Source organism: Pelodiscus sinensis, chromosome 6 (assembly GCF_052426305.1).
Source record: "Pelodiscus sinensis isolate ZL-2025 chromosome 6, ASM5242630v1, whole genome shotgun sequence".
NCBI lineage: Eukaryota > Metazoa > Chordata > Testudines > Trionychidae > Pelodiscus > Pelodiscus sinensis.
This window is the reverse complement of record NC_143057.1, coordinates 30,430,556-30,455,876: the sequence shown is the minus strand read 5'-3', so window position 1 is coordinate 30,455,876 and position 25,321 is coordinate 30,430,556. Positions and strand designations below refer to the sequence as shown.

Genomic DNA, 25,321 nt, shown 5'->3' with positions numbered 1-25,321 from the left:
AAGGTAGCATGCTACATTTGCATTGACCATTAATATACCAGTAATAAGAGATATGATCAATGCTTGGCTTGCCCAAGTGAATAGTTCTGCTAAAGTTAAACAAGTAGTATGGTTAAAACAGACAGGATTTTTGCCCTTCCTGTTTTCTGTGGTTTTTGATATATTCTTGTGGAAGATATATTTTGATTTTCCAGAAATTTGCTCCAATCTGAATTTTTTTTAAATGTATTCTGGGAAATTTGCTCCAATCTGAATTTTTTTTAAATGTATTCTGTGACCAGATTGCAAGTATGAAATGTTGGAAAGGCACCAGGAAGTAATAGGCATCTACAAAAGGCAAATCCCCGAATGTCAGACTGTCCCTATAAAATCGGGACATCTAGTCACCCAACTATGGTATCTTTATAAGCACAGGCTAATATGCTGATCAGACCATTCTGTTATGGCCCAGACATTTATGCCTTATCTCCAACTTGAAATTGCCCTGACAGGACATAGACCTGATCCAGAACCTCACACCTGAAAATCTCCAAATTCCAGAATCAAACCTGGATCTAAATTCCAAAATGGTCCATTACCTTGATAGTGGGCAGGACTAAAACCTGTTTCCAACATTACAGAATTTTTTAGCATTCAAAATCTGGATCCCAATCTGAATTTTGCAACTTTGGTCCATCTCCACTACTTACTTGTATATATCTCAGTAAGTAACTAGAGTCTCCTCAGAACATATAGGCCAGCAGTCTGTTTCCGTTCCAGTCAGCCCCAGTGTTATTATATACAAAGTAAACGGGGAAAACAGAATACAACTTGGAAAGTCTCCTGACAGAGACTATGTCGGGGGTGGCCAAACTTACTGGCCCTCGGAGCCACATTCAAAAATATTCAGAAGCTCAAGATCTGGAACACACCTGCCAGGAGTCAGTCTCAAATTCCTACCTCTCCACCCCACTGCAAGGCAGAGGTTCCAAGCACTGTCCCCAGTGTGGTAGGCAGAGAATGGGGAGGGGATCGGGGCTTATGAGCTGCACTTGAATGGTAAAAAATCCACATGTGGCTCAAGAGCCAGGTTGACCACCCCTGAACTATAACATCTCTGTTACAGATCAAACTATATTAATTTGACATCTCTTCCCATCCTCCCATCTCTACTTATATACAGTATTTGCTGCAATTAGCTAAGAGGAAAGGGATTTAACAGGTTAACAAGAAATCAAATTTGAGATCTTTTATTTCTTACAGTGTCCAAGTGTGTCCTCTGATGCTTGGCTCGATCGCTGGAGTTACTGAATGCTTTCTGACAACCTGGATGCTGACAAAGGTAGGGCTTTTCTCCTGTGTGGCTCCGTAAATGAATCTTGAGATTTTCTAACCTGGAAAAGGCCTTCTTGCAGCCCTCAAACTGTAAAAGGGATAAGGATAAGAATAAAAAAAAAACCACCCACATTTGATTGCCTTCATCTTTTAACATCCAACAGAATTTTTTACTTTATAATTTAAAAATATTCAGTCACTTAAATTAAGCATTTGTCTCAAAATTCACTGAGAGGGATTTTCCAAAGCCCTCAATATTGAATTATCTTCCTCCAGTGAAGTCAGTTGATTTTTTTTCCATAGATTTAAATAGGAACATTGTTAGGGATGTAAAATTTCAATTATTTCCCTAATCAAATAGTCAGTGCAATTTGTATCAACTATTTGATTAGTCGATAAGGGCACTTCTGCCTTTGAAGTGTAGCAATAGCCCCCAGGTTGTTGCTACTTTTCAAAGGCGAAAGCGCTGCGGGGAGAACGGGACCAACGGGTGAAGCATGCCACTTTGAAGCAGCCCTGCCTCTTCCCCACCTTTGCTGCCTCTTTCTGACAGAGGCAGCAAGTGGGGGGGAAGCAACTAGTCGACTAGCCTGTCAACTATCTGATAAGCATTTGCTTATTGGATAGTCGACTAGTTGTTCACATCCCTAAACAGTGTAAGGCCAAAACTAAACACTTTTGAAAATTTTTTTTTTCCTTAGAGATGGGTCAGAAACAAACTTCTGAGTTGAACATCCCAAAACTTGGAGAGAGATAGTGTCTGTACTTCACAGCTCTGGCCATTTCACTTCTGCTTCCATTAGTGAGTAAGATGAATCTTTACCTCCTTTTAGACAATATAGCTTAGGGAAATGAAGCTGGAATTTATCTGTCTTAGAGCTTGTCTACATAGCATGGCAGTGTGTACTAAAGTGTAGAATTTGTAATGCACACCAGCATGTTGTGCACTAACTGGACCATGTAGACCCTGGTGTGAACTAAAAGTTTCCTACTGCTCATTAACATAGGACTGTTTGTTAGGAGGCCAGTTAACACACAACATATTGATGTGCTTTAGAAATCACACCTTTCCAGCATTCACTGCTGTGCCAACAAGCTCATAGGCATTTTTATTACGTCAATGGTCACTGTATCTAAGCAACTCACTGTGTTTTAATGTATCTATTTTCATATTCCCCTGTGAGGTCAGAAACCACAATTATTTCCATTTTGCAGTCGGAGAAACAAGGCACAGACAGTGCAAGTGACTATCATAAAAACAGCCATATTGGATCAGACCAAAGATTTTCTCAAGGTCACAATGGAAGCCCATCAGGGAGCGAATTCCACTTACTCTAGACAGAGGTTACAGTCCTAACCACTGGACCATCCTTCTTCCCAGCTTTGTTCCAGTTTGCAGAACAGATTGATCAAAAACCCGCCTCCAACACAAAACAGCCCAATACAACCCAAATCCTGCAAAACCTTAATCTGCATTGCCTTGCTAATGTTTTTGTATAACCCCCACCCTCCAAAAAAACGAGGCTATAATCATTGTCCAAATATCTGCTTGATTAGAGATCATTGATCATCAGTGCCATTAAAATAACCTTTGAAATATTATTTTACATTTCATTACAGGTTTTTATATAAGATACTAAAAATAAAGAATTCATCATGAGACTGCACCAAAACAGGCTTTACTCTATATGGATAGGCAATAATGGAACACTGATCCTTTCCCTAATCAGCTGCATAAACTACTCAAAACAAGTGCATCTCCCAAGTGCTCACACCTAATCAGGCTTCCACAAAATCTCTAAAGTAAAGGAAACCACAAACAAGGATGTCTGTGACATCAGGCTTTTAAAATATATTTTATTTCAATTAGACTCCATGAGACGAGCAATTAATGCCATTAATCATAGCTGCTGTGGGTTTCATTGCACAGCATTAGAAGCTGTCTCCTGAATTACAGGCTAGTTTGCTGGTCTTATTTGCAAAGATAAAAATGCACTGGCATGAATGTCAAGCATTTATAATATTGTAGATATAATGAACTATTTCCAGAGTCCCTCTTACTAATTCACTGAGTCTACAAAGAATAACTGGAATAGAGGCAACTTTTCACTTACTCTGCTGTACCATAAATAACGTATATTATATTTTATTTACTGTATGATTGCTTGCAAAACATAGAGGTAGCTGAAACATCAAAATGACTGATCATAATTTGCATTGGGTTTGTAATTCATTAGAACTGAAGTAAGAAAGATAGAAAAACAGGAATCTCAACTTTCAATTCTTGCAATAAAGAGTAAAGGATCAGGTAAAATTCAACTGAACGAAGAAGCATAGGGAAAGGATGGAGAAAGGAAACAGAATTAGAATGAGGTGAATCTCTGGCTTTTGCTTCACTTTTTTTTTTTAATAGTAGAAAAGAAAAAAACTGACTACACATTGTCCATGCAATCTTAGGAGATGGGACAAAATATATAACTCTGACTTGTAAATCATACATTATAAGAGGTGGCATATTCATTAGGAATGAGTGAGACAACCCAAATCTTCACCTTAAACTCAAACAAAATGAATTTTTTTCAGATTCTGAGAAATTCAGAAATCTTCGCCAATCACACAGGTTTCATTTTCACCCATGACAATGCTTCCTTGATTTACAGAACCAGAAATGCTAGTGATTAAATACTGAATGGGAGGCTTTATTCTATGGTATTTGTGGCCCAGTTCAAACACAAAATGGGAAGATTTGAAGTCTCAGAAAAAGAAGATTTTGCATCACTACTAACCCAGCTCTGACAGCCCACTGGTTCTGAACATTTCGGGGGGTGGGGCAGAACTGCAGGTTATTAAGATTTTAGGATTCTTAGCCAAACCAAATCTTCAAAGCTTTTGAGGCTCTCCCGTAAAGATCTTCCAGAAATTCAATTGGGCTTCCAGGGTGAAGAGAGGGATGCAAAAATATTTGTTGTTCTGTCTATGCCAATGAAGTCTTGCTAATAAGAGTCAAAAAAGAAGTAAAAATTACAAAACAAAGTCTTCTTCTATGGTACTATATTACTCTGAGCTATTTTAAATTGATGTCTCATGAGTTTATCATGTGCCATTGTAGTTCCCTTCCATCCACTCTAACAAAATTTTGAGAAGTATATAGATGGAAAAGGAAAGCATAAAGACAACAGGATAGGTATGAAAAAGCAGCCAATATTTTGAAAAAAAAAATTCAAGAATAGGCAGGTAGCAATAGCAAAGATCACCAAGAAGAAATATTATCTTGATACATCGCTAATGATTCCAAACGGAAAATTTAGAACAGCATACATATCCATTCAAATGACATAGATTAAAAGGTATAATATAGCTGCAATATCAACTCCATTTTCTCAATGATCTTTCAATCTCATAGGGTGAAAAGTCAACCCACTACAGAAAAGGCCCTCTGTTCTGCATCAGCTATGTGTCAATTACTTAGGCCCCAATCCTGCACACACACAAGCAAAATTAAATATGTGTGCAAGTAGCTATCAGATTGGGGGATAACCACAGAGTTTGCATCACATTGTGTGGTTAACTGAGAAACAGGGTGAATTTAACTCCAAAAAGATTTGTAAATTAAAATTTTTAAGAACTTTGCATTGTTGAGCAGAACTTGAAAATGACAAAAGTATATTGACACTCTTCTCCCCCATACATATTATCCTTAATTCATGCATGTGATATTCTCAGCACTAGATGTTATGAATTTATCTTTTACTAGGTAATTGAATCTGAAATGTTGGAAAGTTCTTTTTCAGACAACAGAAATTAAATGTCAACACTTAAAAAAATCTGAGATTTCAGGAATCTCTCATGCTTTAAAAGACAAAAAGCTTTGAGAAGGAGGTTCTTTTAAACTATACATAATATGCACTCTTCCTTATTAATAGGATTTTAGTTCAATTATTCCACAGAAGCCATGGTTAGCTGAAGGAACCAAAAGTCAAGTAGACTGTAGTTATGTTTTCAAATGGAAATCTTCATAGTTTCCAAGTTATTAAGTGTGGTTGTGGAAGAGGATGTAACACCTTTACCGCAATTAGTCAGTTTAGTAAGTGCCATGGCTTTGACATTCTAAAACTGAATAACACTCCTAAACATAATCCTGATTCAGCCAGGTTTTCTGGAAGTATTAAAGTTTTGTGGAATTAATAAAATAGCCCTTTGTAATGTTTTCCTAATCTCCAATAAAAGAATCATAGTTACTGTGTTTTTCTTTTTTACTGTTGCATGCAAATTGAAACCACTAACTAGCTCATAAAGACAAATTTCCTGGCTCAGCATGCTTCTTAATTTTGACCTACAGTTCTCTTTTAAAATAAATTCATTGGACTGTCCATTTATTTACATGTGCAATTATTTTGTTTTCTTTACACAAACATTAGTTATCAAAGTCAGATGTTTATAAATACTACGCATCTAAAATTAATGAAAAGCATATCAGTAAAAAGCAGACTTTGAGTTGATTGTGGCTTCTTTATGACATCTACATTGATTTTTAAAGAAATGTACATGCCTTCATAGACAGGTCCCATGACCTCTATTAGTGTATGTATACATTCATAAAAAAACAAAGTTTAAACGAACATTAAATATACAAAGTGAAACCGTGTCAGGTTCCTATGTAACCTTAAATCTTCCACTGTCCATATGTATGATAATACTGGGGTTGATTCTCAGTTAGATTCTGAGTCTTTTACAGCAATCCAGCAGCATAAAGGGGCCTTCACCTTCTCATAAGTAAACTAAATAAATTGAATTTCTTAAGTCTATCAGTAGAAAACATGTTTTCCAGACTTCCCATCTTATAGCTGGTTTTTTAACCTCTTCCAGTTTTCTAACATCTTTTTTGAAGTATGGGTAGCAGAAATAGAGACAGTATAACAGGAATTGTTTCACTAATATTTTATATAGAAGTAATATCACTTCCCTGTTCCTATTTAACAGCCTCCTGCTTATGCATCCAAGAATTTCATTCACCCTCACTGAGTACATCTATGCCACAAAAACCAACCAACCAACAAAAAAGCAGTAAATTTTAGAGTCTGGCTCACCTGACTTGGGCTTCTGCTACAAGGCTAAAAATACCAGAAGCTGCCAATGGGGCTGGAGCCTGGACTCTGCTCAGCCCCCTCTCACTGTGTTTCACAGCCCAGTTCCTGCCTGAACTGGGACATCCAGACTGTTGTTTTTAGCCCCATAGCACATTCCTGAAAGCCTGAGTTCCAGGCTCTGAATCTTGCTATCTGTTTTTTAAACTGCAGCGTATAGGTACCCTTAACTCCAGCCTTGCACTGAAAGCTCTTATTTGAGTGGTTATCTAACGTGACGCCTCAGCATTTTTCAATGTCCCTGCATTCCAGGATACTCTCTGTCATCTTGTAAGTGTGACTTATACAGTGACGGATTACCCACTGGGCCAACAGGGCCTGTGCCCAGGGACCCAAGCCAATTTGAAGGTCCATAGAAAAATGGGGACTCCCATGCCATGACCTGCTCTGACTGTTCACCCAGCGCTCCTTCTGGAAATATGGGCTTAACTTGCCCCATTTGTCTTGACCCTGCTCCCCAGCTAGAGCATCAGACATGCAGGGGAAGCCCCCAGCACCTCAACCCCATTCCCAGCAGCAGCATTGGGGAAGGTGGACAGGAGGAGACTGCAGATGGAAGGAATAGGGAAGAGTCCCCCCTTTCTTTACCCAGGGCCCCACAAACTGCTAATTCACCTTTGGACTTACATTTTTGTTCCTAGTAACAAGACCTGGCATTTGGCTGTGTTAAAAGGCATGTTGTTCAAAAAAGTCCATCTGACCAAGTGAACCATATCAATCTGTATAACTGGCCCACCCCCTCATTATCTTGCTGCTCTACCAAGGACTGTGTCAATTGCAAACATTACCAGGAATGATTTTATATTTTCTTCCAGATCATTGATAAAAATACTAAGCAAAGAACCAAATGCAGGGCCCCACCAGAAATCACCCTCATGGGCAATTTTCAATTTACAATTTTATTTTGAGATCTACTGACTACCCAGTTGCCATCCATTTAATATGGGCTACATTAATTTTGTGTAGTGTTTTTTTTAAATCAGAATACCATGAAGGACTAAGTCAAACGCCTTATAAAAGTTTATTATGTTAACATAGTTACCTTTATGAACCAAACTTACAATTTCATAGAAACATTAAATGTTTGCCAGTTCTTATTTTCCATAAACTGTGTTCATTGGTATGAATTAACTAATTAATACTACCATTCTAATTCTTTACTGATTGTGTCCCATCTTAATCTACATTTTTGACCAGTACCAATGTCCATGTAAATGCACTATAATTACCTGAGCCATCCATTTACCCTTTATAAATACTGGCACAACATTAACCTTTTACCAGCCCTCTGGAACTTCCCCAATGTTCCAAGATTTGTTAAAAATAAACAGTAGGTTAGATAGTTCTGCAGCCGAATCTGTTAAGACTCTTGTCTGCAAGTTGTCTAGTCCTGCTGTTTTAAAAATGCAGGACATTAATAGTTGCTATTTTACCTGCCTAAAGCACACAATAGAAATAGAGACAGTATAACAGGAATTGTTTCACTAATGTTTTATATAGAAGTAATATCACTTCCCTGTTCCTATTTAACAGCCTCCCTGAAATAGAAATAGAAAACATAAGTGGAAATAATCGCTTTTCTATGTTTCCTATTCCAGCTATAGGAGAAATAGCTTGGCTAGTTTGGCTTTATACAGATCAGGGTGGGGATTCAACAGCCCACAGGCTGGATCTGGTCCATTGCTTCATTTCAAACAGCCAAAGGCAACTCTCCGTGCTGCTTGATGGAAGTACCAAGCCTCACTGCCCCCCTCCGGGCTGGAGCTGTGAGCGCTAGCTCACCGGCATGTCCCTTCAGCCTCTAAGCATGGGGCACTCAAGGAAGCTCCATGTGCTGCTCCATTCCCCTGCCCCCACCCAGCACCATCTCCAAAGCTCACATTGGCCATATGAGTCTTTTGTAGATGTTTACAGAGTACATTTTGGGCAAAGGTATAAGCATCTGAGAAAGGCTTAAGATTGCAAATATAAGCACTGCTGTAATACACACACCTACATACGTAGGAAGATATGGACACACAGAGAGGTATATAAAAATGATATACAGATATGTATACACACATTGTCTTGAAATCATCCCATGGTCATTTTGTTTAAAAGCTCCCTTTGCAGCAGATCACGGCATAATTAATGAGTCCAACCATCTTTTATATCAATCTACCATTAGTGTTTTAGGTAATATGATACACTGCCCAATTATACTCGTCTGTGTAACTACTGAAACGGGTGGCATGAAAGGAATGTAAGATTCTCCCCACCCCCTATTTTAGAGTATGGAGGGAACAGACGTAGAAACTGTTCTTTAAATTGCTTTCAAACAATGGCAATGCATTTAAAACATTAATTAAAAGCCTTTTTAAAAGCATTTCCCTTCCCCCATAGCATTAGCAGAGTGCTGCTCTATCAAAGGCATGAGGGCTTTTTAAAAATTGAGAGTAAGACCTCATATCAAAACCTTTTAAATAGCTTTTTATTCCCCCTGACTCTCTTGCTTGGCAAGTCTGTGAGTGACACATAATTAGTGTCAGACATCACTCCAAATGCTGACATCAGGTGCTCACCAACAAGGACACTGCATGCCCCAGCTGAGGTTTGAAAGGCTGGGTTCATTTATGTAAAAATGGGTGGTATGATTTTAACCCTGAGAACAGAGAAATGGGGAAATATAGCATCCAAAGCATTATAGAGGAAATATATCTATCAGAGTGAGAGCACGTTTTATGGCATGCTGACTGTTTGGGGGGTTTTGTATGCACAGTGCTCATACAGGAGTATATTTTCAAACAGTGCACAGGCTGGGAGATTTTCTCCCTTTCAAGTTAGGCTCCCTGAAATCATAAAAAGCCATGGCTCCTAGAATACATCAGTTCCAGTAAATAACAGGAGGCTATGTGTACACTTAATATAAAGGGCTGCAGTTGGTGTTTGCCAGACAATTCACTAAGTTCCCGATCCAAAGTTTACTGAAGCTTGTGGGTATCTTTTTGTTGACATCAATGGATTTTGGATTAGCCCTTGATATGCAAAATTTTGAGACCCTGAATATGTGTGTATATAGATATAAAAGAAGTTGCAGATCACAGGAAATCTTGGAGTAAATCATATTTGGTATGTTTAACTCTCATGAACTTATATGCTATAATAATAAGCATATTTAATACACAGATTTACATAGAAAGCAATACTTTCTCTAAGTCAGAGAGAAAGATGTAACGCTACCAATGGGATCAATCATATTTTAATGGACTTTGTTGTACAAAATTTGTCATCTAGGGAAAAGTATTATTATATCCTAATTTGATTTTCATTTTCAAATCTAAAATTCTTGTAGCTAAATCTTAGACGGAAAGTTATAGTCTGCTGTTACACCTGCACATCCTCAATGAAATCACAGAAAAGAATAAAGCTCATTGATTAGAATATGGAAGTTTGAATGTGCTACTTTTGCTGGCAGAGTTAAAGATGAGAGTTTCCTCACATGTTTCTCTCTGGACAAACAATTTTCTCCTGTGGATTGCCCTAGATATTTCCATTCATGGACTGATTGAATGAATCACTGAAATACACCTTTAATAATTCCTTTAAGATTCGATGTGGTGTTAACACATCAGGAAGGAAAAACAGAAAATGGGGAGCAAGGATTTACTGAAATTCTAGCATCAGTGGAAGAACAGTGCGTTTCCATACCACAAATTTTCTTTGCTTGAGAGCTCTCACTGCTGACAATCCTTTATTCTTATAAAAATGAAATATGCAATTGCTAATCTCTTTTTCCATATTTCATATGTTCCAGAGATCTTAGTATCTCTCTTAGTTAAGGCACCTTCCTCCATATTCAAAGACAAACACTGCACTTCCAGGACAACCCCAGGAATATAAAAAGTGCTCAACTGAACCAAAGTACTGTATATCGGATGTTATTTATCACATAAAATGTAGGTGTCACAGACTCATTCACTGTGGAAATGGCGCTTGTTTTCATTCATTTTAATAAGCCTGGCCATTTCAGCTCTGGAAGACATCCCTGTTGTTGCAGAGCAAGTAAATATTATGACAAGTTTCTTGGAAAGAAACTACTACTGAATACATCAGCTGGTAATAATTCAAAAGCCACATGGATTGGAAGCAACAGAGAAGAATGAACAACTTGAGAACTGGTTTATTGCTTCCCTGTGTGTAAAGGGTATCTCTAGTCTTTTTTGTTTGACATTCTTCTCCCATTCCTTCTTTCCAATATTCCAACATGCTGCCTTTGGTATTCCTCACATGCAGTCTTTGTCTCTAAACTCATTTTATAATGGAGCTTGTCCTGTGTGTTCATACAGAGGCTTCTGCAAAAACCTTCTGTCTTATTTAAACCTGTTCACTATTAGAGCTAATATTGCTGTTGCTAAACTCTGGATACGTCATACAGAATTGGTAGCACTTCTTCCTGATAATAGATTGGATAAGAGAAGGGAACATGCTATAGTGAAGTAAAAGTAAACATAACATTCACTCAGTAATATCTAAAATGATTCTCTCAACACATTCAGCCTGAATGCTTTCAAGCATCCCAATCAAAATTCACACATATTAGGGCATGTCTACACTAGAAAATTATTTTGAAATAACTCCCAAAATAACTATTTTGTAATAGCACATCCATACTACAAGACACCATCAAAATAGCACAGAATTATTTCGAAATAGCGCGTCCACACTGATTGGAGCCTGCATCTCATTGAAAGCCCCTAGAAGCACTCCGCAGAGGGTACCAGGAGGGTGGATATCTCCTGTACTTGCTTGCTGAAGCTAGCTGAGACACATGCTACAAGGGGCTCCTCTCTATGTCCGCATCTCACACACTTCTCCACTGCCTAACCCTTCTCAGGACACCAAACTCACGGCGTGTGCCCTGGTTGCCCTTGCAGACACCACAGCACTTCCAGCATGGAGCCAGAGCTGCTGCAAAGCAGTGCCAGGCTCATGGGCCTTGTGCTGTGCCTCATGGCAAAGTTTATCCACACTGCCCACATGTTGCTCCAGAACGATGACGACCAGCCCAGACTGGAAGACCTCGTCACCCAGACCCTGGCACTCCTGATGCAGCGAATGATCCTCAATCCCCTGCATGCCGTGAAACACTGCTTAGGGCTGCATCATCCTGCAGTGATGGGAAGACTAGCAGTGGCTCCAGAGCTTCTGCATGTGGAAGGCCACCTTCCTGGAGCTCTGTGAGTGGCTAGCCCCTGCCCTGAGATGACAGGACACCCAGCTGAGACTCGCCATCCCCCTGCAGAAGCATGTCATCGTTGCCCTCTGGAAGCTCACCACGCTGGCCAGCTACTGCTCCATGTGGAAACAGTTCAGCGTGGGGAAATTCACAGTCAGGGCTGTGCCCATGCAAGTTGTCAAGGCCATCAACACCATATTGGCATGGAGGGTCGTCATCCTTAGGAATGTGACCCCCATCATGGATGGCTTTGTCGCCATGGGCTTCCCCAACTGCAGGGGGAGGGGCATAGACGACACCCACATCCCAATCCTGGCCCCTGACCACTGTGCCTCGGACTTTAGAACCAAGAAGGGGTACTTCTCCAGGCCAGTGCCTTCTTGTGTCTCTGGCCAGGGGCATCAGAAGGTGTTGCAGGAGTGCTGGCAGCCGTGGAAGGTACAGAGGGGGTGCTGAGGTCTGGCATAGCTCTAATGCAGAGTGCTGTGTGGCACGGGGTTAGCAATGCTATCTTGGTGCCAAAAGCTCTTTTCCTTCTGTCTGAAGCTTTACATTCTGCCGGAGAAAGGGAGCATTAGAGTTGTCAGAGGTGCAGCCAAAGGAACCACACATGCAGCTGTGAGAAGCCACTGGAGGCCAATTATTTTAAAGTAGCGGCATCTGAGCATCCACACTCCTGCTATGTTTAAATAAAGTCAAAGTAAGTGTTATTCCTCATGAGAAGCGGGAGTTATTATTTTGAAATAACCTGCCCACTATTTCAAAATAAAGGACTTGGTAATTTGGACTCTTTGCTTGTTATTTCGAAATAAGGGGGGTTATTTTGAATAAATTCCCTGGTGTAGACCACGGCTTAGAGATGCACCTAGGCAGTGTATTTCAGAGCTGAACGTGGATGCAAAGTTAGATTATGAGAGTTCATCCAAGGGAGAATGTGGGTGCAAGACTCTTAGTCCATAATAAAAAAACAGGACTATGTAGCACTTTAAAGACTAACAAGATGGTTTATTAGGTGATGAGCTTTCATGGCCCAGACCCACTTCCTCAGATCAAACAGTGGAAGAAAATTGTCACAACCATACATACCAAAGGATACAATTAAAAAAAAAAGTGAACACATATGAAAAGGACAAATCAAATTTCAGAACAGAAGGGAGATGGGGGGAGGTAAATGTCTGTGAGCTAATAATATTAGAGGTGATAATTGGGGATGCTATCTTTGTAATGGGTAAGATAATTAATGTCTTTGTTTAAACTTAGGCGTAAAGTGTCGAATTTAAGCATGAATGTCAGTTCAGAGGATTCTCTTTCAAGTGTGGTCTTAAAAGGTCTTTGAAGCAGGATGCAGGTAATCAAGTCGTTGAGACAATGTCCTTTCTGGTTGAAATGGCAAGAAACTGTTTTTTGTTTCAGCTACACCAGACTAACATGGCTACATTTCTATCTCCAAGTCCATAATGATTTTCATAGAAGTTCAGGTTGTTGGGGAACTTCTTTGTATTGCTGTATTTTGACAAAATGAAACTCATGAAGGGCTAGATTCTGATCTCCGTTATGCTGGTGTAAAACTGAAGTTACTCCACTGAAGTCAAAGCAGTTGTTCCAAATGCCCACTAGATTCACTATATTTTGTATTACAGAGAAATTAAATTGAATTAAAAATACAAAAATTATAGCTTTCCTGTAAATATTATTAAAGTAGTTTGACACTGCAGCTTATCTCATCTGAAGTTCTGCATAACATAGGCCAAAGGACCTCACCAGGAAAACACTGCATCAAGTCTGTAACTTTGGTTTGAGCTTTGAAAGTCACTGCCTGCCTCCCTCCTCAATGACAGATCATGCTGCCTCAGTCATGTTTTGATTAGAAGGACAAAGCAGGTGTTTTCCCTCCTCTCTAGACCTATGTATCCATCCTGATGTCCAGGAGAGGTGGGGAGAGCAGAACCATGGTTGTGGCTGTGGCCCCATTGATGGACTTTTATGTTGCTGGCAGTGTTTTGACTCCCAAATTGCTCTGAACTATGCACCAAGGACTGAGACCGGGGTTGCCTTTTGCACAACTGCCCAATGTTTACGTGTGAGGAGAAGGCTCTTTCCACCTCCACGTGCCTATAGAGGGCTAGCTGCAGTCTGGTCCTACTTTATTAGTGAACTCTAGTTATGATTCACTGAGTCACTGTTTATTTTTCTTGAGGAAATATTTTTTTTAATTAAAAAAATCCATTATGGATCAGAGCCAAGAACAAAATGAATGCAGTGAGTGCTGCTTTTGATCTCTCAAGAGTACAGTATTTGCTTAAAGAAAATATTCTGGAATAAAGTAAAATATGTCCATAAACACCAGCTTTGCAACCAGGAAATTTATGTACTTAAGAGTTTTAGCTTTAAAAAAAATAGACGCATTTCTATGGCTCCAATTTTCTAACAGTCTGACACCAATTTTAATTAAATGGTCTGGTTAAAGAGTTCTTATTAAAACAATTACATTAGGCACCGTGTAATTGGCCATTTGATTATGTACATTGATGTTAAACTTGAAATGCTTGAGATAGAAAAGCACATTATGCACAGTGAGAGGTATCTGCGAGAAAGAAGTATACTTGACTAAACCGCAGCTTTTATTTAGAGAGTGAACATTAGCTGGAAAATGCACTAAATAATATATTAAAATGAGATGTGTTTCCTCATTTTAAAATACCCAGTTTCACTACTGCTGCGCTGGCACTTTTTTCCTTTCATACATCTAACAGAAGATATTTCCTTACCTGAGCATAATTTTAATCCATACATATGAAGACATTTCTTTAAATACTAAAAGTTAAGCTGTGGTTCTACTCTGGATGGTTACTGTGCAATAATGGCATCATTTACTGACCAGGTCTACTTGTCTAGGAATAGGCGGAAGCATGTTTACTAATTTCAGACACAGGAATAAGCTCAGTAAAACAGGAACACTTGCAAGTTTCAGACACTGCAACTTCTTTGGAATTCTTCCATTGGGAGGTAAGGTTTGTCCTCCTCTGACATCCTTGCTGAAGTTCTTCCCTCTTCTCCTGTGGTCCTTTTATAATTCACAAAGACTAAAATGTTGAAATGAATGCTTTTATCATCTTGTGAGTGAAAACAGAGCTAATGAAGGTTCAAAGATGTGATAAATCCCTTCTGGATAATAATTATTTTTATTTCTTTACCACTTTCTCACCTGAAGCTCATTTATAACCTTTAACTCACTAAGAATGTCAGAGATCCCAGTTCAATTCTGCCTGATGTGAAGCAGTGATTTGAAAGGGGTTTCCCATGTGATTACCCCAGTCACTGGACTGTGGGATATTCGATGGTGAGTGTCTCTCAAGGCTACATCTATACTACAATCCTCTTCCGCAAGAGGAAATGCATATGGGGAGCTCATTTGCATATGTCACGATCTCATTTGTATTTCCTCCTTGGATCCCTTTTGCGCAAGAGGTTTTTGTGCAAAAAGGAGCCATCTACACAGCGCTTTTTTGTGCAACAAACTATTGTTCAAAAGGGATCCAAGAAGAAAATGCAAATGAGAGCGCAACATATGCAAACGAGCACTCCATTTTCATTTCTTCTTGCGAAAGAGGAGCATAGTATAGACACAGCCTCAGTCTCTCTGTGGAACTTAATCCACAGTGTATAAATAAGTTAATACACTTTGGGGGAGAAAGAGAGAGAATTACCGAGTGAAGCAAGTAGATAAGCACAAAGCAGCTGGAACATACTGTCAAATTATTTGGGTTACAGCTCTTTGCATCACCTGCCTGGTGCAAAACAGCCCAAAAGTACACCACAGTTTCATGTTCCCTCTTGCCATCTACATTCCCCTGTGCATCTCTCTGCAAATTCCACATGTCTCTCAAGCTGCCAAGATCCAAATGTATGGTAAAGATCCAAAGTGAGGGGGGGACACAAAAATTAATCCTGCAGGAAACTTCAAGTGTAATGTGATTCCTTCCTCTATGTATAACCTCAATTTCATGATTATTTCTGATCTAAGCAATGTTCAGCAATAAAAGTGAAGGGATATCAAATTCATCTGGAACATAGGGAACTTAAGGCTAAAATGAGTCCTGTCCCAAAAAACAAAATCCTGAATCTCCTCCAAACAGCCCTTTGGTTTCCTCTAACCTCTGTGATGAGTAGACAGCAGACAGTTTTTAAAATACAGTTTTAGGATTAATAATCATTTACCATCATCATTCTTCAAACACAAAAGTTCCTCATTACAGAGAGGCTGGCACATGAGTTCTCCTTCAGAGAAACTCATCAAGAATTGCCCTACTCCAAAATGGCCACCATTGCTCCTTTTTCTCAGTGAGACTGAGGCCACAAGCTGCCTCCTGTTAAGGCAGCCATTTCAAAAAGGCTGCCATTTTCTGGCAAAAGCGTGTTTTCTAAGAACTTGGCATTTAATGCTAGGCCTTTCTGGTCTCAAATGCTCTCTTCACTGATATTGAAGATTTATCTCTTACAATTTGTGTGTTGCTAGGGTGCTCTATTGGACAGATATAATCAGTGTTGATGGAATTTGATATTATCAGCAAGCTCTAATAACCAGGTACAAACAATTATTTTCACAGATATGTCATTCAGCCAAACAAGGATGAACGTTTGCAGAAACGGTAAAAACACTTTCCTGAAAACAATTGTATAATCCTAACAATTTTCCAATTCTGAAGTCAGGCTATAGAAATGGTAGGGCTCCATTTTGAGGAGTCGAGGGAAGGGAGGGAATAACATTAGCCAAGCTGCCTGTTTTACACCATCCTCATCCTTGAAAATGACTGAATTATTTTCACTGAGACATTAAAAAAAAATCAATCCAAGAAAGAGAACGAGCATGAACAATTTCAGACTGAATAAAGTTTGGTAAAATTATAAGCAACTGAAATCAGTGGTTTATACTGCATTGTTGCCAGCTCATACTAATGTGATGCTGTCATAGTAAGACCTGATTCAGCATTCTTTTGTACATGCAATATTCCCACAGAAGTCAATGGGAATTTAGGATAAGCGAGAAATGCCAAATCAGTCCCTTAATTCATTTTTCTGTTTGGGTCAGAATCCATGATGCATGGTGCTTCATCGCAACAGAACACTGCTTACTGAACAAGACTGCAGGGCCTAGTGAGTGTTAATTGTGGGATGCTATTTATTTATTAAAATATCATATCAGTGTCTTGTCTCTGTACATTTATCCGTAACAACTTAATTAAATGAAGCAACCTAAGACTTGGTGTGAAGTACTTCATGAGTTCTATATTAAATACAGTCTCAGCTTCATTCCGTTGCCTTTGGCTAAAGGCGAAACCAGAGTGTGGCTCCAGCTGACCTAATGTTTAGAATCCACAGTCTCCTGCACACAGCTACCTTTCGTGCTCTAGTCTTCTTCTTTTGCCATGTGCACATCCTCTTCTTTTTCATTATTCCATAATATTTTATTATTGCTACGCTTATTCATCCTGTTTCTTAAGAGAAAATGAGAGCAGAAAAGAACAGTTGGAGAAAACAAGGCAAAAGAACTGTATTCTAGTAGGAGGGAATCCACCACAATAACAAACAGGCTAAGGATGTTTCTTTTTTTCTTATGCAAATTTCCTGCAACATTCAATATGCACTTTCTAGCTCAGTAAATGTTTTCTATTGTTTGCTGCTTAGCTCCTTCAGCTTTTTCCAATTAGGCCCTGTTTGTTTAGAAAAAAAGTCTAAAGAAAGGATTAAGCTGTGTATCTTATGGAGAAAGGACATATATTTGAAATTCTTTTAGAATCCAGAGCATGCATTCTTTATTCTTCCACCCTGCTGGGAAGTGTAATAAGAATAAAGGGATGGGGGGGAGCTTTTTTGCTTCATTTGATTTGCTCAGCTGAAAACATGCTTTTGACTATCTGGAACTAAATCCAAAATTCAGACAATTCAGATAATAGTCCCACATGTTATAAGCCTCTGAGTAAAAAGCAGAGTTGTGAAAGCTTAAAGGAACCCACCTGGTGAGTAAACTCTCCAGAGATTTATGAGAGCAAAGAAGAGAGGCCACAGTATGTGGAGACATGAAGTAAGACTTCTACTATGGGAGAATGGGAAGAGATTATGGGAGCTGTTGGCAGTGTGGCAGGCTTGTATGACCCTGGAAACAAAATAATACAATTTAAAATACCCAGAGAATCTGACCATAAGATACATATCTAAAGGGCAAGAGACATGATCCAGGGAGGACAAGACACCCAGGAACTGGCTTTGGGAGTGACATGACTCCATTGACAATTGCATACTTTTTGTGTTGCATTGATGACCTGAAATTTGACGGTCATGCTGCCAGATAGAAACTAAAATAAGGAACATTTGTGTGAAAAAAGGAGCTGTTAGAGAGTGCAACAAGTAGACACAGAACTGTTTTATTTTGTTTAATGAAAAGTCAGCTGACCTGGATGTACCAAATCAAAGCTCAAAGGGCCTGATTCTCCTTTCACACTGATTAACAGAAAGCCAGAATCAGGCCTACAGAGAATTATTGTTGACAGCAAAAGGCACTAAAAAAAGGCACTCTACTAGTTTTGGTGGGAGTTTCTGAGAAATCTAATCTGACCTGCAGAGGAAATGTCTAAGCTCACAGAGGAGGAAATGTATACAAAAAGCAAGAGAATGGCACTCAGGGGTTTTTCTTCTTACAGTACTTACACTAGGAGAACATGAAGGAAGGAACATGAGCGGGGTGGCCAGTGCATATAGGCAGACTCGGCAGTCGCCTAGGGCACTGCATTAAACAGGGCCCCCAATGATGATGCACCACCGTTGAGGGCTTTGGATGCGGGGGCGCCAATCGCGCATTCCGCCTAGGGCTCCAGTTGCCGGCAGCTTGTCTCGGAGGAGGGGGTGCTGATTGCACATTCAGCCTGGGGCGCCAGTTGCCGGCAGCTCATCTCAGGGCACCCCTGAACATGAGCTTTAGATAGTGGCTCAAGTTCTTACCAGAAAGTACATTTTCCTACAGGACTCCATTTGGTGGCACCATGCAGACAGCTGGATGTATTGGTTTCAATAAGTGGCTTGTCTGACCTCAGAGTCAGATCCCTCACCACAGAACAGTTCTGCAGCAGCCATGCTACCAAAAATTATCCTCCACTATGCTTGCCTGCTGGCATCCAAGCAGTTGTGGAGCCACGAAGCTTCTAGGCAAATGGCCTCAGGGACCCAGAGCTTGGGATGGGCCAACTATCTGTACTGGAGGAGAGGGGAGTGAACTCTTCCCTACAGTAAAATTACCAGTAAAATTATTAGAACCTCTGCTCCAAAACTTGAACCCTGTAATGGATTCTTCTGAAGCTACATCATGAGGAGGAACTCGTCTGCTATTTAGCTGTTACATCAAAAGAGGATCAAAGGCCTAAGTTGAATAAAGAGTGACTCACATCTAAGCGCGTGCTTGTTCCAGGCTAACAGCTATTATGAACTTGTGACCAGAGAAAATTCCCACAGTGGGCTCTGAAGGACAGTTTATTGGCCAGAGCCCTTGTTGTGTTTGGGGAGATCTCTCGTAAGCTTATTAGCACACGAGTAGGTTTTTATTGTTTTTTAGATGTTTACTGAGTGATGTTTTTACCTTAATAATAAATGTACTTGCTTAAAAGGAGCTGTGAGGTAATTTATAACTGTGGTAATTACATGCTCATATCAAAGAGAAAGAAAGGCAGAGCCAGGTGTGTTTAGGCAGTCTGGCTTTGCTGGGGAATGCAGAGTCGGTAGGGAACAATGCAGCCTGGGAATACTGCAATCAATGGGAGAGAAATGAGACCCTGTGCCCAAGAGAGGTGACAGCTGGAAAGCCAAAAGCCTGAAAGTGGATGACTTGCTTGACCAGGGAGGGGGAATATGAGTGCACTTGTCTTAAACTATTACAAAGGTAACACATTCATGTAATTCGTATGGAAGTCGCAAACCATGAATGGTCTAAGAATTTTATTTATACCTTGTAAGAGATACTGAATCTTATAAGGGAGCTGAAAGGGTTTGTAGGTTTCATAGAAGGAGTAATATTTAGAAGAAGACTTAAAGAAGAGAGGATTGAGTCACAGTAGACTACACCAGGAAAGGGTTCTAGGCAAAGGACACCAGATGGAACAAGGCATGGAAAAGAGTGGCAAGAGAAATAGAGATGGTTGGGTAAAGAGAAGGGAGTATGTCTAATAAAATATTGTCACTCAGGTAAAGTATGTGACAAATAATTATTGGTACTATAGTTACAATTCTATAACTTGTCAAATGTTATCCCTAGAACAACTTACCAATTAATAACACACATTACTAGATGAACCACGTCTAGGAGACAAGGGAGAACAAAGGAAACAGAGATATAGACAGGGGTTAAATTATGCAGATCCTTGAAGGAAAAGATAAGATGCTTTGAATTTGAACAGAGTGAATTAACGGGTGGCTCAATAAGTCAATTGACTATACAATGAATCTCCAATATGTGAAGTTATTATTCTATTTTTACTTTTATTCATATGGAATCTTTTCCTCAGTGTATCTCCCCTAAACTGCATGTAGATCCGCTGTGAAGATTCGCAGCATTCAACTGTCATGAACTATATCATTTTCTTCTATGGAGGGGTGTTCTAGGAATACACAATTAGATGCAGAACTACTTTTACACAGTTTGCAAGGCAGATTTGTGTGTCCTCTGTTAATTTACTATATATGCTTGATTCTAGCTTAATGATTCACACCTTTAAAATGAGACAAAAGTGAGATTATAAAGACCCTACTGATATGATTATCAGAACACCACACACGATCTAATTAAAGATGAATGAGGGGAGAAGCTCACATAGAAACAAAAAGAGGAGATGAGTTTAGAACCTGGATTTTTGCCCACATAGTGATGAAATATGCTGTCAAAAAGCTTAACAGGTGAAAATACACCAGTAGAGTCTTATCCCCCATTGCAGCTATGTCTTTCTGAAGTCATTCCATAGAAATGACTCTGAGTTTACGCACTTATGAAAGAGATCAGTATCCAGCCTGGTAGAAATGAATGGTAGAGTGAAAATGGCTCTGTATCTATATTAACACATTCATTTCAAGGTATACTTATCTAATATATATTTGTCACTAATGGTAATAGACCCAGAGGTGATCAGCTGCATATAAAATCTTCTCTATCATATGCATTAACTTCAATAAAGGTTTTGTGTGTGTATAAGTGAGGGGCAAATCTGTAGGGTCTGTAAGTTTTTTGGGGGGGAATCAATACCCAAGAGTTTAGATCCTCACTTGAAATATCTCAAACTCCTGAGTCTTCTAAAACAGCTTGAATTCTCAAGGATCTGGCCTCTCATTAGATTTTCAGTACTTCTTACTTCCATTTGGGCTAGTGATGCTGTAAGAGCAAATTAACTATAATATTTAAACACCTTCCCCTTTGCATGCTAGCAGTATCTGGGGTGTGCAAAGGGCCACAATAATGAAATTAATTTTAAAACACTTTTGTGCCTCAATTTCCCCAACTATAAAACTACAAGAATGTTTCTACGTTTGTAAAGAACTCCAAGATCTATAAATGAAAAAAATGGTGAAAATCCTAAGTATTATTTATTTTAAAATAATTTAATTTTAATTACATAGTTTACAGGCTTAATAAACACCTTTAAAAAGTATTCTATGTAAGATTTGTTGTATATAGAGGAGGGAGGCAGAGATAAGGGGAAGAGGTAGGGTCAAAATTAGGCTTACTAATCCAAAGTGCTAACACTTCTGTTCACAATCATCCTTTTTGTCCACTTCATTTCTCTCTTTCCAACCTTGTACTCTGTACTACAGACTCTATAGTCTCAAATGCATCTATTATAACTGGCTGAAGTTAGGGCTACTTTCAATATCTACTATGTTACTTACCACTATGTGTACTATGTATCCACCAGGCATTAATACGATCAAGTAAGTGCATCCCACTCTCTCTCTCCTTCCCTCTCACCTCCCCTCTTTACCTGAAACACTCTAAGTTACTACAAGCAGTCTAGTTCTAAAAGGCTCTTACAAAAGATTTCTCTTTGCTTTGTTCCTGAGTTTATAATATGAACATTGCTTGAAAGGCCCAATTGTTTCCTTGGATGTCCTGATGTCCCGCCAAACAAAATTGAATTGATTGAAATACAGCCTGTTGATGCTTTTGTAAGACTATAGAAACTGATGGCAACCTTCCACCCCTTTTGCTGAATGGTGTAATTGGTCTGCCAGAGAGGATTTGGGATTTTTAACACATTCCCTGTTTGGCTGAGCTAACCAATTATTCTGCAGTTGCTATCAAGGCTGCAGACTTTTCTTCCTTGGGGTCATTAAGCTTGTCAAAACTAATTTGTCACCACAACTGCTGACCCTCATTGCCTGTGACAGCAGCACAAGTATCAAACTAAACAGGACCTTGCATTACAAGAAAGTAAATGACAGATCAGAGCCCACCATGTGTTCTGACTATATGGCATGCAGTGGCCTTTTGACCTCCCATGAGGTGGAAACAGTATCAGTCAAGTGACACAGGTCACGGAAGTCATGTACTGATCATATTGTAAAATAAGTAAACAAAGTAAAAAAAAATGAATAAAGACTAGGAAGGCTGAATCTGATCTGCAAAAATGTTATTAAGGTCCTATTTTTTAAAAGTCACTAATACTGAAACATTTTCATATCTGTGGGATTTGGCAACTATGAAACAAATTGTACAAAAAATTAAAAATTGTAATAAATAAGTTAATTAATCAAAAGAGAATTTTTGGAAGGCTACTTAGTCATGATGGCTTTCCATGGAAGATATGGGCCTACACATGTAGTCCTTTGCATATTCTTTACAAGGGGAGTTTTGCCTTCATAGATGGCTTCAGTTAGGTTATTTGTTTATCATGATGGTTTCTATTAAAAAATATAGGTGCCAAAAGTTATCTCCACAATGGTGCTAATTCAGTCTGTTGCACTGATATCAATCTGTTACACTGATGTAAACCTGTGTTTAGCCCTGCTGGATTCAGTAATGGTCCAACATATTTTCAGCGGTATAAGCAAGAGAAACGCCTGAATCCAATTTTACTTAACAATGGTATAATGTCACTGGCTTTAGTAGAATATCTTCTGGCTCTCACTCATGAGGAATTAGAATCAGGCCTTCAGTTACTGTATAGTATATATAGTTTGGAAAAACGATTGTTCACATAAAATGCCTTTAAACTATCTTCTTTAAAGGCATTTCTAATGCATTGGTCAGTGTTGAAACATTTTAGCTATTACAATGCATGACCTGCCTGTTGGAGCTAGATCAAAATATCAATTTCACAGCTTTAGGCACTGATCCTGGAAGAATGTATGTACATGCTTAACCTTACATGCAGCAAGTAGTGACGCAGTTCTTTTGATTTTAGTGGGATGGCTGCAGCACCTTAAGTTAATTACTTGAGTAAATCTTTGCAGGATCAGGGCAATAGACAAGTTCTGCAAACACAACATAAGCAGAATTAAGTGATCTCACATACTGAAGTCTTCTCAATTTTCTAAAAATTAGTCAATTAACTTTATTTATTTTGTTTAGCAACATTCTTCCTCAATCTTAGGGAGGATAGCCTTTTGCCTTTATGACATATTTATTCACACAAGTTTCAATGATATACAGTTCCTCATTGATGTAATGACTGAGCAACAGTATTTTTATTTAGGAAATGATTGTAGAATAAAGGAAGAAGAGGAAAGAGTCAAAGTACTGCAAAGGATCCAAGCATTTTGTTAAATCCTAATGATGTCATTCAGTATTTAATCTCTGGTGACAAGGTTTTTTCCCTCCTTTCAGCAAAAGTACCACTACAATCTTGGCAAAACTGATGTTAAAACAGCTCTGCGTTAGAAGCAAAAGTCTGGATGTGAATTTTAAGTTGTTCCCCCACCGCCTCCCCCCATCTTTCTGCACAACATACAAATGCAGCCATGATAAAAAATTTATGTTTAAAAAGCCACATCATTGTTTTTAACTGACATTTGGGATGGTGTCTTGCAAAAAGTCTATTGTAGGCACTAGCAGAAAAATAAATGATGGCCAGGTAACTGCAACATTCAGCAATTCTCCAATTATTCAACTTGCCAAAGCCCACAAACAAAAGCTTTAAAAATATGCAGGTTCTTTGAACAATATCTCTTGCTGTTAAAATCAGGCCTGTGTGAATCGAGCTGGGGAAGGGGTGACAGATCCTCTTTGCCTGTGAATTCTGCCCATTTCTAAAATGGAATCAATTCTTTTGGAATTTTGATTAACTTTTTCTCTTTTTTATACTCATTGAAAAAATGATGTTGGGATTTTATCATACCATAATACAATGAGACTACTGGTATTTCTGTCCCAACCAGAAGACAACATATTAGAAATCTCATGATAACTAATTCTCATGAGATTTAGACACATTTTGGAGAGTCAGAAGGTCTGGATGGTTCTTAGCATCCAAAAATATTTGTCCAAGTTTGTGTCAATTGCTATTTTTGTCAATCACTATTTATAAAAATGCTTTTATTGGCTGGGATTAACATATAAGCAACAACAGCTAATGGGCACATCTGAAGAATACTACCAGGCCCTAATTTAAGGAAACATTTTTGAGCATGTGTTTTACTTTACAGGTTGTCGATGTTTGTGTCTAGACTCCAGAAGAATAGGATGATATACAGTACTCTTTATGTATTTGGACCCATATTTGCAACATACACATACAGCTTGGTATCATGCTATACATTTAAATGGTCATTTACGAGGCTGGTAGCTATTTTAAGAACATATTTGCATAGCCATGAACAAATCATGATTCAAGTACTAGAGATAAAAGCCTTGAGGCTTGGCTGCAGCTGGCACAGGTCAGATGACTTAAACAGGTCAGAGAGCTAAAAATGGTTGTGTAGAGGATAGGGACTTGGGCTAGAACATGAGCTCTAAGACCTTGCAAGGGTGGAGGGTCCCAGACTTTGGGCTCCACCTTCAGCCCAACTGCCTATGCAGCAATTTTTAGCCTTGTTGCTTGAGCCCTACAAGACCCAGTTAATTAACCTAGGCCAGCTATGGGGGTTTTATCCCAGTGTAGATGTATCCCTTATACACAACAAGTCTAACTGAGAATTACCTCTAAGAAGTCAAATTTTTAATATAGCTCCCCATCCTTTCTAATTGCTAGAAGCGTTCCAAGACCACAACCTGGCACCTGGTGGGTGAAGGTATTTTTTGTAACTATGCACTGCAAATATTTAAGCCTATACCTACTAAGAATTGTGTATGATTTGGCAACCTGGCTCCTATTAACTGCCTGAGAAACCCCTGATACATATCATAAATTCTATAGAGCTCTGATTCAAACAGCATACAACTAGAGGACTATTCATCTTCTACTTATTGGGCATGTAAGGCCTGATCCAAATCCCTGTGAAGTTAAAGAGTCTTTATGATGATTTCAATGGGCTTTGACTCACATCCTATATGCCTATAGGACATGAAAAGGCAAAACTGAGTGGGACAGCACAAACAGAAATAAGCTGAATTTTGAAAATGCAACCTTTCGGGAACATAAAAAAATCCAGCTACAGGTTCTAATGTGAGAGTTATGAA

The 25,321-nt window shown here is 39.0% G+C and overlaps 1 protein-coding gene and 1 long non-coding RNA gene across 3 annotated transcripts in view; one reads left to right on the top strand and one right to left on the bottom strand.

The window, feature by feature from the left end:
- Nucleotides 1-25,321, bottom strand: part of GLIS3 (GLIS family zinc finger 3) — a 299,994-nt gene that overhangs the window by 106,515 nt on the left and 168,158 nt on the right. For both annotated transcript variants that reach the window (XM_006115134.5, XM_025180729.3), the window contains one exon: nt 1,241-1,402. In XM_006115134.5, the coding sequence (XP_006115196.3) occupies nt 1,241-1,402 (162 nt within the window). The remainder of the gene's footprint in view (nt 1-1,240; nt 1,403-25,321) is intronic.
- Nucleotides 1,240-25,321, top strand: part of LOC142829830 (uncharacterized) — a 44,427-nt gene continuing 20,345 nt past the window's right edge. Inside the window, exon 1 of the long non-coding RNA XR_012904647.2 lies at nt 1,240-1,321. This is a non-coding gene — a long non-coding RNA (uncharacterized LOC142829830). The remainder of the gene's footprint in view (nt 1,322-25,321) is intronic.